Below are 16,361 nucleotides of genomic sequence, written 5' to 3'. Positions count from 1 at the left end.
AATAGTTTGTGATTGCGAAATGACACGCTTCAGCTTTAAACATTGAAGGTGAAATATCCAAATAACTTTGTTTTAAAGAAGAATATAATGTGAACTCACAGTTATCGGCACGCTGGATTTTATATGTCAAATGGGGCAAAAAATAGTTTTGTAGAGTGGAGAACACACAAAACACATCCCAGAAAGCATCATGAGGATGGATTACTGTCGAATGTTTGCGTTCAGATTCAATATCTCAGGTCTGAAGGGCTCACAGCTGTATTCACAGCACAGATGTTGAGGAGGCCTTTCCGAGGGATCCGCTTCTGTGTATCACAATGTCATTTGGAAACTGGAGAAGATTTGAGTCACATAAGCGGATTAAAATATCTCAAATATCATCGTAGCGGAAAATGGGGAGAGATGGGAAATCATTCAAATGGAAACGCATTACAGATGCACGACACGTCAGAGGTTTGGACACATCTGCTCGCACTTTAATACGAATATTATTTCCTACACGCACCAAAAGGCATTTATTTGATTAGAAATACAGTAAAATATTGTGAAATATTATTACAATCGAAAACAACTGATTCTATTAGAAAATATTTTAAAATGCAATTTATTCATTTGATGCAAAGCTGAATTTTCAGCACTAAGGACAAAAGTTCGGATGCATTATTTTTTTTTATTAAAGCAGAGAATAGTCATGAAAGCTTTGGAATAAAACAAATGGGAGTCTGGGAATAATGCAGAGATTAAAACATGCTTCTTCTGTCTCGTTTTAGAGATTAATCAATCAAATTCGAGTTTTAAAATAATTGAATCAAATTCCAGTTTTGTAAACAAATTCATAAAATTTCTCATTTCAATCATTCAAAACACGGAGATAATTACTTTTTTTTTTAAAAATTAAACCTATGAAGGAATAAATATTTGCAATAGCAGGAAAATGGATTGTGTTTATTACTTCATGACAACTGTATGATCTGACATACATTTCCATTAATATAATTAATGCATGGATGCATAAATAACAGCTGTTATATTGAGTTGTCCTTTTTGTCCTCAGATTAAAAGTAAAATAATAATAATAATATTATTAATGCATAAGCTTTATTTTTTGACGATTCGCTCAAGTGTGTCCAAACATTTGACCAGTGATGCATATCAAACAGCTTAAGTTCATAAAAACATCAGGGTTTCACATCCTCTGAGACACAAACAGAACAAAAACACAAAAATCTCTCTCTCATAAGCAGTGAGAAAGGCTGTTCTCTAATGACGAAGTAATAGCAAACCTATTTAACGAGACATGAGACGCTCAGATTGGGTTGCCAGTTAATTGACCCCAGAGGCGTCCAGGAGGGATCGGACCGTCAACAGCCGCTCAAACACAGCTCAACGGCGGCAGCCAGAGACGAGGACACAGAACCTGCGGCCCGGCCCAAACTCAGAGGATGGTGCAGAAGAACTTCTTCTCCCTGAAGGGGTTCTCTGAGGCCGGGACGGGCACGATGAGCGGGTCCTCTCGTATATGAGCGTCACAGTACGCCATCAGGTCCGCCGCGGCCTTGGACACCTGAGGACAGAGTGAGGGCTTTACATTAGGGGTCTCCTCCGCTCGCCAAGGAGGCATTTATTAAAATAAAATACAGTAAAAATACTGAAATAGTTTTTACAATTTAAAACAACTGTATTCTATGTGAATATGTGTTAAGATATAATTTATTCCTGCGACTGAAGCTGAAGTTATGATCTTCAGAAATCATTCTAATGTGCTGATTTGCTGCTCGAAAAACATTATCAGTGTTTAAAACAGCTGTGTTTCTTCAATGTGTCCTTGTGGAATAAAAGTAAGATTTATATATATATATATATATATATATATATATATATATAGACTCCAAACCTTTGAATGTTAGTGAATCATGGTTCCCACAAAATGTTAATATTTTATTTTCCATAAAAGATTTAGGAAGAATCGTGTGACAATGGAATCTGTAGTAGAAATCATGAAACATTTTTTCAAAAATAAATTACATTTTTAGATATATTACATTTGAAAACGGTTATTTTAAATGTTAAGAAAATTTCACAATATTACTGTTTTAAACAACATCAAAAAAATATTATATTATTATTATTTTACTGGTATTTCGAGATCAAAGGAAATCCATTATTAGTATTATTATTATTACTATTATAATTTTTTTTTTTTTTTCATTTTTCTCCTCCAGATCACAGTACAATGCTTCAGATCATCGCGGAAACTCATTTGTGCTTAACTCTATTGATCAACTCTATTCTAATAAATGATCAGCGATCAGTGTCCAAACGAGCGTCAGGATCTGCTCTACTTCTTGAGAAAACTGCACTGGCTCATGTTTTTACATCTGACTGTTGTACATAAATATTTGGTCGAAATATTACGTTTTTTTTGTCTATGCAAAGACCAAAAAAATAAAAAGTTTGAAAGAGGATGATTTTAGTCTGCAAATGTCATGCTGAATAAACATGACATTTATCACAGTCCATTATGTTCACTGCCTGCTATTTCTAGCCCCCTTTGGAGGATTTTGGCCTAAAACGGACAGAGTGTGCACAAACATACAGCCGCTTTACACAAACTATTCATTTATTATGCAGTTATTCAATACTGTTTTGCCTTTAAAAAATGCTTTGCGTTCATATTTTGGCCTTATGTGTGTATCTGCACACAGTATGCTTTATTATCTTGTCTTTGTCACTATCTTAAGCAACATTAAGCTTTATTATTGCTCATTCACAAAGGAGATGTTAATTATTAAACCAAACAGAATCAAACCTTTCAAAACCACGCAGCAATATGATTCTTTTATTGAGAGACAGGCAGTGACATTATTATAGATTTACTATCTTAGACTATATTAGAAACTTGCTGGTGATGGGATATATTCTCATACAAATAATGCATACAGCTCAAACTAAAAGTTTGGATTACATTTTTTTTTACCAATTAGAAAAAGGAAAGTAAACTAAGTGTTGTGGACCATTTCAAGCTTTTAGGAAGACTGATACATGTTTTGAATCTAAACGGCTATGTTGATATCTTTGCTATGCTTCTGGTTCACGGTGTTAATATTTTCCAAACTTACGATGCATTTGTTTTCAATGTGAGAAACAGCTGCATTTAAATGATTCAGTGCGCGAGTGAACTGTCCGAATGAATCAAACTGAATCACGAATCAAAACACACGTTTGAATGAAACAAAAAGAATCGAATCAAAAAAATGAATCTGGAATCGTTAGTTCTGATTCTGATTCTGAAAACACACATTTTTGCTGAAATATTATTCTTAGATCAGTATACGGTAATTTAACAGTAATACAAGAATAATATAATGTTTATAATAATATTTTCAATACAGAATGTGGGTTAAACTGAAACGGTGATATGAAACTATAACTTGAATGAATAATTGAGTGATGCAGTCAGAGGTATATGTTTAAAGATTTAACAAAAATATAACCTAATAAATTGTGATTAAGGCATACTGAATGATAAAATATGTTTCAAATATAAAGTCAAGTTGGAATTATTACCCATTATACTCATAGTAAAAAATTTAATAAATTTCATCATTTAAAAGTTCGATATCGATATTGACGATACTTGGCTTATAAAGTATCGGTATCATACTGAAAGCAAAACAATAAGACCTCTTCTGGAGGCGGGGCCAGAATATGCAGCTCATTTGCATTTAAAGTGATACACACTAAAAAGCTCTTTTTAGACACGCCCCCAAAATTACATTTTCCAGATGTTAAAATAAATTATTTTTGAGCTGAAACTTCACGGACACATTCTGGGGACACACAAGACCAATATTACATCTTGTAAAAAGCGACATAAATAGATGCCCTTTAATGTAAAAAAAAAAAAAAGAAAAAAAAAAGTGTCTTCTGCTCACAAGGCTGCATTTATATAGTCAAAAATACAGTTAACAGGAATATTATTAAACTAAAAAAATGTATATATAATTTTAATATATATATATATAATATTTAAAAAATATTTGAATATGCTGATTTGGTTATCATCAATGCTCAATTATTATTATTATTATTTTTATCAATGTTAAACAGTTTTTGCTGTTTAATATTTTTGTGGAAAAAACAAACAAGTACATTTCCACAGGACTCCTTCAGAAACAGAACATAAAAAAAGAACATTTGTTTGAAATAGATATCTTTTGTAACAAAAATGTCAACGGTCATATTTGGCAATAAATAAAAAGTAGTGTTGTTTTTTTTGTAAAAAGCTTTTAATGTTAGGGCCTCATGATTTCCACCAAATATTGTGCAACTGTGTTCAACATTGATAATAATCAGAAATGTTTCTTGTGCAGCAAATCATCATATTATTCTGATTTCTGAAGATCATGTGACACTGAAGACTGGAGGAATGATGCTGAAAATACAGCGGAGCATCACAGAAATAACACAGCAACTATTTTAATAATGTTTCACAAATTAACATTTTTACTGTATTTTTAGTCAAGTAGATGCAACCTTAGTGAGAAGAATAGACTTCATTCGAAAACATAAAAATCTTAATTATTCCAAACTTGAAACACAATTGGCTCTTAAAGTGCACGTCATCTTCATTTACAGGAGTAAGAGTGTCACGTGGAGCCCCTAATGCACTGTTCCAGTTCCTGTAATTACAGCACACCAGCCGCTGATGAACGAGACGCACTAATTAACACACATCACCTGTGACTGACCAATTACTGAACACACCAACATCTCAGATGAGGAGAAGATGATCTGAATCTGTGTGTTCACTCACCACTGAAAGAATAAGACACATCCTGACACTTCTGATCACATGAAGCAAAATCAACTCGGTTTACTTTCTTAAAACATTTCGCCTGGTCTTATTGTGAATGATTCATCAATGCAAGCAAAATAAAATTAAACTAAATATTTTTTCCAACAGTTTTTATTTTCATGTAGTTTAACTTGATGTACTACAATAACTAAAAATAAAAAATATAAAGGCATTTAAAAAAATATTAATGATTATAGACATTTGGTGAAAATAAAAAAACATAATTAAAACATATATCATATATATCATACAAACGTATGTGTGTAGCAATATTATTTTAGCATCATTGAAATAATATAATAGTTTTTATCAACATTTTGAATTAACTGTAATTTTTTGCTTCATTTTAATTTTAGTTATTTTTTAATTTTAGAAAGTTTTAAAATGTTTATTTAATAACATTTTTTTATTTTATCAAGTTAAACTACATGAAAATATAAACTGTTGAATTTTTATTTTATTTTATATACAATTAAAATATTTAATAAAATAAAATATTGTTTAAATATATAAATCTCAAATGTTCTAGTTAACTATTTAAATTATTTTACTAATTATTTCCTGTATGGCACATCATAACATCGTATATAAACATAAATACACACACAAAAACACATGCATGTAAGAAATGATAAATGTTCATGTAATGTAATTTAATATTAAATGCAGAAACAGAGACTCCATTAGGAATTCAGTTTTTTTGTGTTGACTCAAACACAGACTGGTAGATTTCCCATCGGGGATCAATAAAGAATCAGTCTACCTATAGATTGCTTCCCAAAATATTTCCCCGTGGTTAAAAGCAGAGGTCATATCTGATGTCAGAAAGGCTCTGGATCTGCAGGAAGATGCTGAAGCTCTGTCCACAGCTGAGCCCGTGCTCCTCTAAACGCTCGCTCCGTCTCTCATCCCTCGGGTTTACAGACCAGACCACACACAACTACAGCTAACAGCTGCATTACGCTTCCTTAAAGCGCTCGCTTAGTCCTCTGGGCACATTAGAGCAGATAAGGAAACGTACTCTCCAGATGCTGCTGTCATCACATGCATGATCAAATATGATTTGCTGTACGCAGGCCAATACTAATCTGAATCCTCATATGATTGTTTTAGATTGTGAATGAGGGGACACTCGAAGGGTTAAAATAGCATGCCAACTTCTGACTCGACCAATCGTGTGAGTTCGGGGGCGGGAGTAAATGACCACATGACAGTAAACATGAAAGATTAAGTGTTTTTACTTTTACTAGTTAGAAGTACTTTTTTAAAAGTATTCAACAAGACTATTTGTGTCCCTGCAGCACAAAAGCAGTTTTGTGTCTCTTGGTATTTGAAGCAATAGCCAAAAAAAACATTGTATGGATCAAAATTATTGATTTTTCTTTAATGCCAAAAATAATTAGGATATTAAGTAAAGATCATGTTCCATGAAGATATTTAGTCAATTTCCTACCATGAATATATCATAACTTAATTTTTGATTAGTAATATGCATTGCTTAGAATTCATTTGGACAACTTTAAAGATGATTTTCTCAATATTTAGATTTTTTTGGCACTCTCAGATTCCAGATTTTCAAATAGTTGTATCTCAGACAAAAATTGTCCTCCGAACAAACCACACATCAATGGAGAGATGATTTATTCAGCTTTCAGATGATGCATAAATCTCAATTTCGACTGTTTTTGTGCTCCATGGTCATATATATATTGTATATATTTTTTTTTCTTTGTAATAACTTGCACTTATTAACATGTTTATTATTTAATGCCACATCGGCATCAAAGGCTTTTCACTAATTTAAAATAATCATAACAATAATATTTCAATTCATCGTATACAATGCTTTATGATATCATTTTTACAAACAATAAAAATAAATAACAATTGTGCACTGATTACTAATTCACAATTGTTTTTATTTTATTGCAACATCAGCTTCAATTGCTTCATCCAAGAGGAAACTCAATAAAAGACTCTTACTTGTGATTGAATCATATGTTTTCTTGAGTGAATTAAACGTTCGATTTAGAGGTTTTGGTGACGTTTGAGGAGTTTAAAACACACAGACCTTTATCCTGTCCATGCAGGCCTCCATCTTCAGCTGCTCCACAGATTTCCGGGCCTGAGAGATGCTGGCCGTGCTGTTATTAGCCATTCCGTCCTTCATGATTGAGTCCTGCACACAGAACACACACCAGAGGAGATGCTGAGATTATTACAGCACGGCAATATTAGATCATCTTACACTGTAAAGACTACACTACTGTATTCCAGTGTAGTACTATGAGGATGGATCAAGTAAATACCACTGTATGTGAAGACTCTAATTATTCAGTAGGCCATATATTGTGTAGAAACTACAGAAAACTTAATAGACAGCCAAAAAGAAGGAGTTTTTATGTTCTTCATGCAAATTCAAGTTTGTGATCAATAAGATTTTTTTATTAAAAAATAGAATTTTCTTTTTTTTAAAATCAAGAATGCATTATGATGCGTCCAAAGTGACAGTAAAGAATTCTATTTCAAGTAAATGCTGTTCTTTTGAACATCTATTCATCAAATAATGAATCAATCACAGTTTCTACAGAAATATTGAGCAGCACAACTGTGTTCAACATTGATAATAATCAGAAATGTTTCTTGAGCAGTAAATCATCATATTATTCTGATTTTCTGAAGATCACGTGACACTGAAGACTGGAGGAATGATGCTGAAAATACAGCGGAGCATCACAGAAATAAATTACAGCTTAACAGAGATTACAATAAAAGTCTGTTATTTTAAATTCTAAAAACATTTAGCAATTTTTACAGCGTTTTCGATCAAATAAATGCTGCCTTTGTGAGCAGGAGAGACGTTGAAATACATTACAGATTCAGTGTGTTTTGCACCAAACAGTCAGATTTCTCAAGTCTATGCCAGTGTTGTGATCCTATAAGAGCTCCAATAATATCTGTCAAAACAGTCCGAGGAGCAGTTCAGGTTCATTTTAAATGTTTTTAACCCATACATCACTACGCAGCAACATCAGCAGCACACGAGGGTTAAAAAGGCGTTTATGAAGCTGAGAGCATCTTGCTCGTGTAGCCTACATTCAGTCATGAGCCACACCAATGCTGGAAGAATAAAGGCCAGAAGCGCTGGAGCACTGGATTGAATAACATGCTTCACAATTCACATCATAAAAATAAAGCATATTCACACAAAGCTGTTTTAGCTTTCATAATGCTCATTATTTGTAGGCGACATGAAACCTAGAATCAGCAAAAACACACGAGGGTCGTGATTATTATTCAAGGCCATTTCGTGAATGATCTCTGAAGCACATCTCAGAGGAATAAAACACGCGTCCAGCATCACTTCCCCCTAAAACCCTGTGCGGGAATCAGGTATCCCTTCAGACCGAGCATCATGAAGCCGCGCTCGCGCCACGAACGATGGAATTGTAACAAACGCACATCGAATGTTACAATAACGTTCTAAAGCAACGGAGCAGGGCGCGCGGTTTTAGGTAATCAGCACAGATAACGCGTGTGAACACCCACCTGAAGTGTGTCACTGCTCAATATGTGGCTCGACTCCACCCGAACCTCAAACACGGTTCATCCGCCGTCAAACGTCGAATATTTCCCCGCTTTACTGCTCTCTGGCGCTGGAGGAGATGCGAGGGGAACCTCGGTGTGACGCACGAACGCAGGTGTCGCTGCGCCTTTAAGAAGCCCGCGGACGCCGGACGCGGAGAGCGCGCGTTAATATCGGCGGAAGATCGTTAGGGCTCGGTTTTTTTTTACAGGGCGCACCGGAGGCACGTGAGGTTTCCCTGTTTAACGTGACATCACCAGGTCTCCCAGTCCCCGAGATGACGTCACGGGCCCCGAAACACTCGCGCTGTGACGTAACACGGTATTATCGCAAGTTTCATTAATAATCAAAGACACAAACGCAGCTGGGAACTTGAATAGAATAGAATACTAATTCAGTATATAAGCTCTTTATAAAACAGTAATAGAACAAGCATTATAATATAAAGGTTCTTCATTGTTAAAGGAAACACGTGACATCCACGGAACACTTACATTGGCAAAAAAAAAAAAAATTAAAGTTACTCTACAGATCTTTTTTTTTTTTCAATATACAGTATATTGTGGAAAATTGTACTTTTTTATTGTTCTTTACAATGAGAAAACTGGTTCTTTTCAGAACTGAAAACTTCTTTGGGGAACTAGAAATGGTTCTTCTGTGGTATTGCAGTGAAATTCCTTTTTTGGATGCTCTTTAAAAGTATAGAACTGAAAAATATAGAATAAAATGAAGGCTCTTTATTGGCATGTGGTTGTGCAAGTTTTATGAAGAAAATGTAACACTTTTCAAGATCTAGTGAATAAAATGTAAACAAATAAATATAAGGAAACACTTGGGTCACGTTCTCTAAATGTAAATGAGTTTTATAAGCAACACTTCAGAAGTTTGAAAATATGACTTCATACAGATCTCTTCATCAGAAATGCATCAAAATGAAGTGTTTATAATTAAAAGAACAAATATCTTCATAAGTCAAAGAGAAAACACATTATACTCCATTGGCAGATATTTGTACTTGTTTTAAGCATAAATTCAATTTATAAAAGAATATTTCATCTTCATATTGCATCTCAAATAAATGCATCTTGATTTAATAATGTTCAGATATTTGAATAAGAATAATTAAATAACCTTTCTATTTCATTAATTGAAGCAAAAAGTGCTTGAAGTGTTCTTCATATTAAGAAAAAAAATTATTTTATGAAATCCCTGCAGAAAAAAAGACAAAACAAAACAAAACAAAAAACACAAGTGAAACAAACCGAATACAAATTTCTTGAATAATTATATTTATATTATATATAGATGACATTTTATTACATTTCATAAATACAAAAAATGGAAATAAATGTCCCATCCAAGCCTTGGTGAACATATCAATCTTAAATTACACAAAACACTGTTAATTCAACAGAACGACAACAATAAGCCTTTTCGTGATAGTTACGTCAAACTCAGCCAATAACTCACACGATGACAGTAACATCAGTCTCTTTCTGAGGGAACGCAAACATGACAATACTGTGCACCAGAATTAAGAGAGAAATGTGATGCATGCATGGAAAACACATTCACAAAAACGAACCGAACACATGACAGATTCTCCCGAACTAGTCGACTCTTTCTGGAGTAACTTCCTTTGAGGGTTAAATGATACATATGGTATTTATTACTGATAATAATGAAAAACAAAGTAGTCATGGGGGAAAAGGTGAAAGCATTCCCTTTCTACTAAACACTCAAATCTAAGCCAAGATCATTAAATTAGTTGTAATGTAAGACTCATGCTAACAGGAAATACAGAATAGGAAACAAAGACAAACAACATTCTGGATCATGTTTAGATGGTGGACTCAAATTAAATTAATTTTGCATGGTGTTTTTATTGTTACCAGAAGTATTTCTCATTTTATTTGTAAGAGGGGCCTAGAGGTAGATCGGACTAAACCTTATACTGTATCGCCGATGTTAAATAGTGATCATAACATGCAACACATAAAACTAGAACAGAAAATCAGAAAGCAGAACATGTTTTTAATGAACTATTAGAAACTGGATGTGGTCAAACATAGTCAGGTGGAAAAGCAGAGGATAAATATTAGCACTATGACATTCATAGGATGCTCCCGAGTGCATTTTCTAATAAAGAACAAGCAGACGTTGAGATTGTGGCTTTCATCCTTGTTTGAGAATAAATATTTCAGCGGTCTGTTGATGAGGGATGAAGTTTAAGAAGGCATTGCGTGCACACATTCATTACGCCGCTGCGTCTGTTTAAAAGCTGCCGCGTGGATCATGATGCAGTTTCAGGCGGACGAGAGTGTTCAGATGACTGCAGTCTGGTTTGGATCGGAAAGCAGGATTTCTATTCTCAGGATAGTGATGGGTGTACGAGATGAGGGACAAAAAGTAGGAAAGGCCTTCAAACGTTCGGTCTGGGCAGACCAGATTGCAGCAGCTTTCAGAATCAAACAACACAAATACTACACGAATCAGTCAAAACAGATGAGGAGACATGATGCGAGGAAAGGCCTGCGATCGCTCTGCCTCACGAGCCCCTGCTCTTTATGGAACAAGTGCCATCCATTCCTATAGTGATGATCGTGGGCGGGGCTTTGTGCATGCTGGCTCCTCCTCTTCCTGGGTCGGCGGGGTCGCTCTCAGCGTCCGTCTGGTTTGGGGGACGAGTGGCGTGACGCAGGGTCAGCCTGCAGCGTAGCTGCTGAGGAACGAGTAAAACATGGGCAACTTAAAGCGCTGCTGGTCTCGACGGCACCATGCGATCACCGTGCCCTCGCTGTTGGCCGTGTAGAGATGATGACCGTCACATGAGAACGTGAGACTGAGAGACGATGCAGAAGGAAACATCATTAACCATGCATTCAGATTTAAAGTCTCCTCTGCTCATCAAGCATGCATTTATTTGATCAAAAACACAGTAGAAATGTGAAATATTATTATAGTTTAAAACAGCTGTGTGAATCTCTGTTAGAGTGTAATTTATTTCTGTGATGCATTCTTCAGTGTCACATGATTTCTGATTATTATTAATGTTGAAAACAGTTGTGCTGCACAATATTCATGTGGAAACTGATACATTTTATTCTATTCTTTAATTAATAGAAAGTTCAAGAGAACAGCATTTCTAACATTAGAAATGTCTTTATCGTCACTTTTAAACAATTTAATGCGTCCTTGCTGAATGTATTATTATTTTTTTAATGGTCGTGTATCACGTTTTTATAAATATATTTTATTTTCGGTTCATGTGAGAATAATGATGCTGGAAGTTCAACTGCAATTACATTTGAACATATATTACAATAAAAGTCAGTTATTAACTGTAATAATATTTCACAATTTGTACTGTGTTTTTGTTTAAAGAAATGCAAAACTGGTGATAAGAAGAAACTTCTTTTTATTAAAAAAACAGTAAAAGCTCACAAGTATCCCAAACGTTTGACTGGTAGTATATGGGTGCATGTAACTTTTCTAATGCAGATATCCGAATAAATCTGTGTGACGTCATATACGAGGTAAAAGTGTGTACCTTATGATAGGCCTGTTGGATTTTGGGAAGGTGATCTCTCTGACTGGCTTCAGGTCCCATGTGCTCCACAACCTGAAATATGATGACAGAGAATAAGGTAGATCAGCACCGGTGACAATCTTCTTAATATATATGTATAGTTAAAAAAAAAGTTTTTTTTCTGTCTTTTTTTTTTTTAAGCAATTCTACATGAATTTAATTTGTACACAAACAGCTGTGGATTTGTGCAGTTGTTATGCTTTGTCAAACTCTACTATTCAACCTTGTTTACAAAGTTACTACAAGAAAAAACTAATATTGTGTCTTTAAATTAGAGCACGAGCTCATCACTGAATCAATATTTTTTCCTGAGCAGTGTAGAGTTTGTGGTTTCATGTTTTACCTGACCACACCGTTCTCCAGTCCGCCAGCGATCACGTTGACCGACACTCCCTCCGGCTGATTGGAGAACGCCAGCGAACAGATGATCTCTCGACAGTGAACGTGACCAATCAGATCTCCGTTGATCGTCCACAGTCTCAGATCACTTCCTCCACCCACTGCACACACGAAGAGAGCATGAAATGATCACATTCATTCCATATTACACTGTAATTGAAAACTCAATGACGATAAAACAACATGAAACCCAGGTCACCTGAGTCGCACACTGTGGCGATGTCTCCTGTGGTCTCACTGGCGGACACTGCGTTCACTGGACTCTTATGACCTGTGAGACTCTGCACGTAACACAACCTAACACACAAACAACACCATCTTCATTTTCTCATTACTGTCATGCTACAGAGACAGTACTGCATTAACGTGATTTCCTACTGCTATGATGTGAAAGTACGTACTTCAAATACACTGAAAAGAGCGGCGTAGCATTTCCTTTGAAACGACTTTCAATCATAAATCACAAGTAAGTTTCATTAATAAATGATTGCAAAGAAATGGAGGGTAACGAAAGAATTAAGCGTGACATTTTTAATACTGAAATAGTATTTTCTTGCAAAATTCCAAAAATAATATTTACAGTTTACACTGCAATAATATTTAAAAATACATGTAAAATATATACTTTCATATGATAACTTTGTACATTACAGTCATGAAGGGGAAATGTCATAAAATAGGCTTTATTTTCTTATTTGAATGCATTATCTATGCAATTAAAAAATATTTTCTCAAAGTGTAAATTAGATTATTAGAGCACATTCACTGTTTTCCTACTTAAACATTTCAGGTTTAATTCAAAGGGTTACTTGACTCTGAGCAAAAATAGTTTCTGCAACAAAAATTTTCACCATACATTTATTTATTTAAAATTCATGTCAACTTGAATATTTTTTCCTGTATCTATATTCCTATAATATATCTTAAAATGCATTCTAATCTAGTAGTCAAATGAACCTCCACTGTTTATTTCAAATGAAATGAAAGTGTCTGGTAAAGGCAGCCATGACTGCAGTGATGTCAGAGGCTCAGACCTGTTGAGGTCCCACAGGATGCAGGTCCCGTCTCGACTGACGCTGATGAGGATGCTGTAGGGTTTACAGACGAACAGGCCCGTGACCTCCGCCGTGTGACCGTACAGGTGAACCTGCGTCTCCACCTCCATCTCTGTCGGCTGAGGAAGAACACACGTCTCAATGGAGAACGACTGTAATTACAAGCGGATCTAAAGAGTAAGCGTTTTATGGCCTCATTAGAGAAGGGATAATGGGCTCAATAAGCAGAAGTGAGCTGAAAGAGCACTTTAACAGATGATTCTGATCTGCTTTTATGGTCCAGAGGAAACCAATCAGCACATGACAGTATAGAGAGTTAAATCAGCCAAAACTCAACATTCAACATATGTTTTATAGGACAGCTTCTGGTCTTGAAATAGAGATTTTTTTTATATGATCTTTATTAATTTCATTTAACTTGATGTACACAAATAACCCCTAACCATATATAAAACAACTACTTTAAAATTAACTAATTTAATTAAATCAAATAATCAAAACTAATATAACTAAATATAATACAAATATAAATGGAAATATTAATAATTCTAAAACTTATGGTATTGATTGCACTTGATATTAAATAATATATTATAATGTATTAAAATATATTTATATAAAATTATAATTTTGTGCATTAGAGTAATACATTAGATTATAGTAATAAGCGCTCCACAGAATACCTGGTTTTATTTTTTGCTAGTTGTCAAGGCAACATTTCTCATTTTCATTTAGCTTAGCTTTTAATTTACTTGTAAATGTAATAACTACACTAGAAATAAAAATGAACAAAAACTAAATAGATATATATATATATATAGAAATATTTATAATAATAGAAATCACTAAAATGCAACAAAATTATCAAGACTTTCAAATTATTAATGAAACTCAAAATAAAAAGAATATAAAAAATTCTATGTAATATTGTAATAATATATATTGTTTGATTGCACGTTAAATTGAATCAAAATTCAAAATCTATTAAAATATATAATGCTTTATCAAAAAATTATAATTCTGTGCATTACCCTAATGAAAAATAATGCACATAAAACAGCTTTCATTTTCTTTTTGCAGAATTTTATTTCATAGTTTTGATTATTGGGTAAAAAATGATTTCAATTATTTTAAATTTAAAGTCTTTTCTGCATCTACACCTCTTTAAGGATATTTAAATCACTCTTTCATCATTATTATCTTTCCACAGATGACATAAACACAGGTTTGGAACAACATGCATGGACAATGATCGAGCTGAAATACTCCTAATGTCAGAAAGATTCATTTGAACCAATCTGAGGAGCAGAACAGCACCTGCGTTCTCAAGCCGTCTGACGCCCAGACTTCAGCCCACCTGTGGGCCACAGCAAATGTGTTTCTAGGACAACCGGGAGATAACTAACAAGGCCACTACAAACACTGTGTGTGTGTGTGTGTGTGTGTGTAGGTGCTCTACAGGGACTGATAATGGACGTGGGCGGCTGCGTGGGTGGAGGCGGTGTTGCCATGGTGACGTACCATCGTGGTGGTGAAGCGGTTGCTGTAGGCGGTAATGACTCCACACTTACTGCCTGTAAACAGCTGACAACTGTCCGGCACCCATGCACAGCTACTCACCTGAGGAGAGAGCAGAGGTTACACTCACATCTAGTCTTTAGCAGGCGCTTTATCCAAATTTTGAACAGTAGCGTATGTCCCTGAACCACAATTTCATAAAATCGGGAGTATCTTAACACTCTCATCCTGGAATATGTACATGGGTACGTCTTCCGACATGGTTGTTTAAGAAATGCAAAACTAACTCTACATCACTACAGGTTAAAATAATTATTGCCAAATATACAACATGCCAAAAACATACTAAAATAATGACTCCGTATTTGCTTAATTAAATCCAAATTTAGCACAGGCAATGTATGTATATATATATATATATATATATATATATATATATATATATAGAGAGAGAGAGAGAGAGAGAGAGAGAGAGAGAGAGAGAGAGAAAGTTACGTGCATTGTGACATTTTCAGAATTAAAAACCGTTCCAAACCACATCACAAAATGCTGTAGAAGCTGAAGTGTCTCGTGTATGTCTGCAGTGTTTCTGGCTCTGACCTGGTGCAGCGGTGAGCACTGGATGAAGTTGATGGGCGGCTCGCTCTGTTTGCTCTTCAGACGCAGCATGTTGTCGGTGTAACCCCAGCTCAGAATAGCTGACCACTGTATGTCAGTGCTGTGCATGCTCCTTACACCTGAGAGACCAGAGGAAACACTTCTGTACTGTGAGGTGACAACACGGTCACTTCATTCTCATTTCCTCTGCTATTATGGGAACTGCATTCATTCAGGCAGATGTAATAAACGCACTAGAAACTGTTCATGGACAAAAACAATAGCTAATAGCAGAACATATTAATCATTCAATGATTTTATTTTCAGATAATGGCCACTGCATGCTGCTTTTCCCATTAAAACAGAAAAATATTGATTCTCTTTTGTCTTGTTTTTTCTACACCTGGTATTAACATCTGTTTGACTAATAATTGTATAAATGCAAATGCACTAAATACATCTGGAGCACATCTGAATTCATAACCACTACTGTTAGAAATTGTTGGGGTAAGGAAGACCTTTCACTGTTTTTGAAAGAAGTCACTAAGGCTGAATTTATTTGATCAAAAGTACAGTGAAAACAGTAAGTTTTCTGAGTGAATATATTTCAAATTGCATTTTTTTTGCAGAATTTTCATCATCATTCCTCCAGTCTTCAGTGTCATCTTCAGAAATCAGAATAATATGATGATTTACTGATCAAGAAACATTTCTGATTATCATCAATGTTGAAAAATATTATCAATTAAAAAAATGAAA

General features: G+C 34.6%; 2 protein-coding genes across 5 annotated transcripts in view; both read right to left on the bottom strand.

Annotated features, from left to right (window-relative positions):
* Positions 1 to 982: 982 nt before the first annotated feature.
* LOC127970405 (guanine nucleotide-binding protein G(I)/G(S)/G(O) subunit gamma-4-like) lies at positions 983 to 8,678 on the bottom strand. The gene is made up of 3 exons (XM_052572980.1): positions 8,408 to 8,678; positions 6,930 to 7,037; positions 983 to 1,564 (listed from the first exon to the last, which is right to left on the bottom strand). The coding sequence occupies exons 2-3, from the start codon at positions 7,026 to 7,028 to the stop codon at positions 1,436 to 1,438; spliced, it is 228 nt and encodes a 75-aa protein (XP_052428940.1). The 5' UTR covers positions 7,029 to 7,037; positions 8,408 to 8,678; the 3' UTR covers positions 983 to 1,435.
* Positions 8,679 to 9,716: 1,038 nt separating this feature from the next.
* lyst (lysosomal trafficking regulator) overlaps positions 9,717 to 16,361 on the bottom strand; it is a 96,447-nt gene continuing 89,802 nt past the window's right edge. For all 4 annotated transcript variants that reach the window (XM_052572978.1, XM_052572976.1, XM_052572977.1 and 1 more), the window contains 7 exons: positions 15,606 to 15,742; positions 15,009 to 15,107; positions 13,467 to 13,606; positions 12,632 to 12,729; positions 12,377 to 12,533; positions 11,995 to 12,066; positions 9,717 to 11,286 (listed from right to left, as the gene is read on the bottom strand). In XM_052572978.1, coding sequence (XP_052428938.1) covers positions 11,148 to 11,286; positions 11,995 to 12,066; positions 12,377 to 12,533; positions 12,632 to 12,729; positions 13,467 to 13,606; positions 15,009 to 15,107; positions 15,606 to 15,742 — 842 coding nt within the window. In that variant the 3' untranslated portion in view covers positions 9,717 to 11,147. The remainder of the gene's footprint in view (positions 11,287 to 11,994; positions 12,067 to 12,376; positions 12,534 to 12,631; positions 12,730 to 13,466; positions 13,607 to 15,008; positions 15,108 to 15,605; positions 15,743 to 16,361) is intronic.

The sequence above is a fragment of the Carassius gibelio genome, chromosome B13 (genome assembly GCF_023724105.1).
Source record: "Carassius gibelio isolate Cgi1373 ecotype wild population from Czech Republic chromosome B13, carGib1.2-hapl.c, whole genome shotgun sequence".
In the NCBI taxonomy this organism is placed as follows: domain Eukaryota; kingdom Metazoa; phylum Chordata; class Actinopteri; order Cypriniformes; family Cyprinidae; genus Carassius; species Carassius gibelio.
This window is presented reverse-complemented; position numbering and strand designations above follow the sequence as displayed.

Coding starts and splice junctions, on each gene's coding strand:
- LOC127970405 (XM_052572980.1), bottom strand. CDS start 7,028: ATGAAGGACGGAATGGCTAATAACAGCACGGCCAGCATCTCTCAGGCC. Junction 1,565..6,929: donor CCTGCATGGACAGGATAAAG/GTCTGTGTGTTT, acceptor CTCTGTCCTCAG/GTGTCCAAGGCCGCGGCGGA.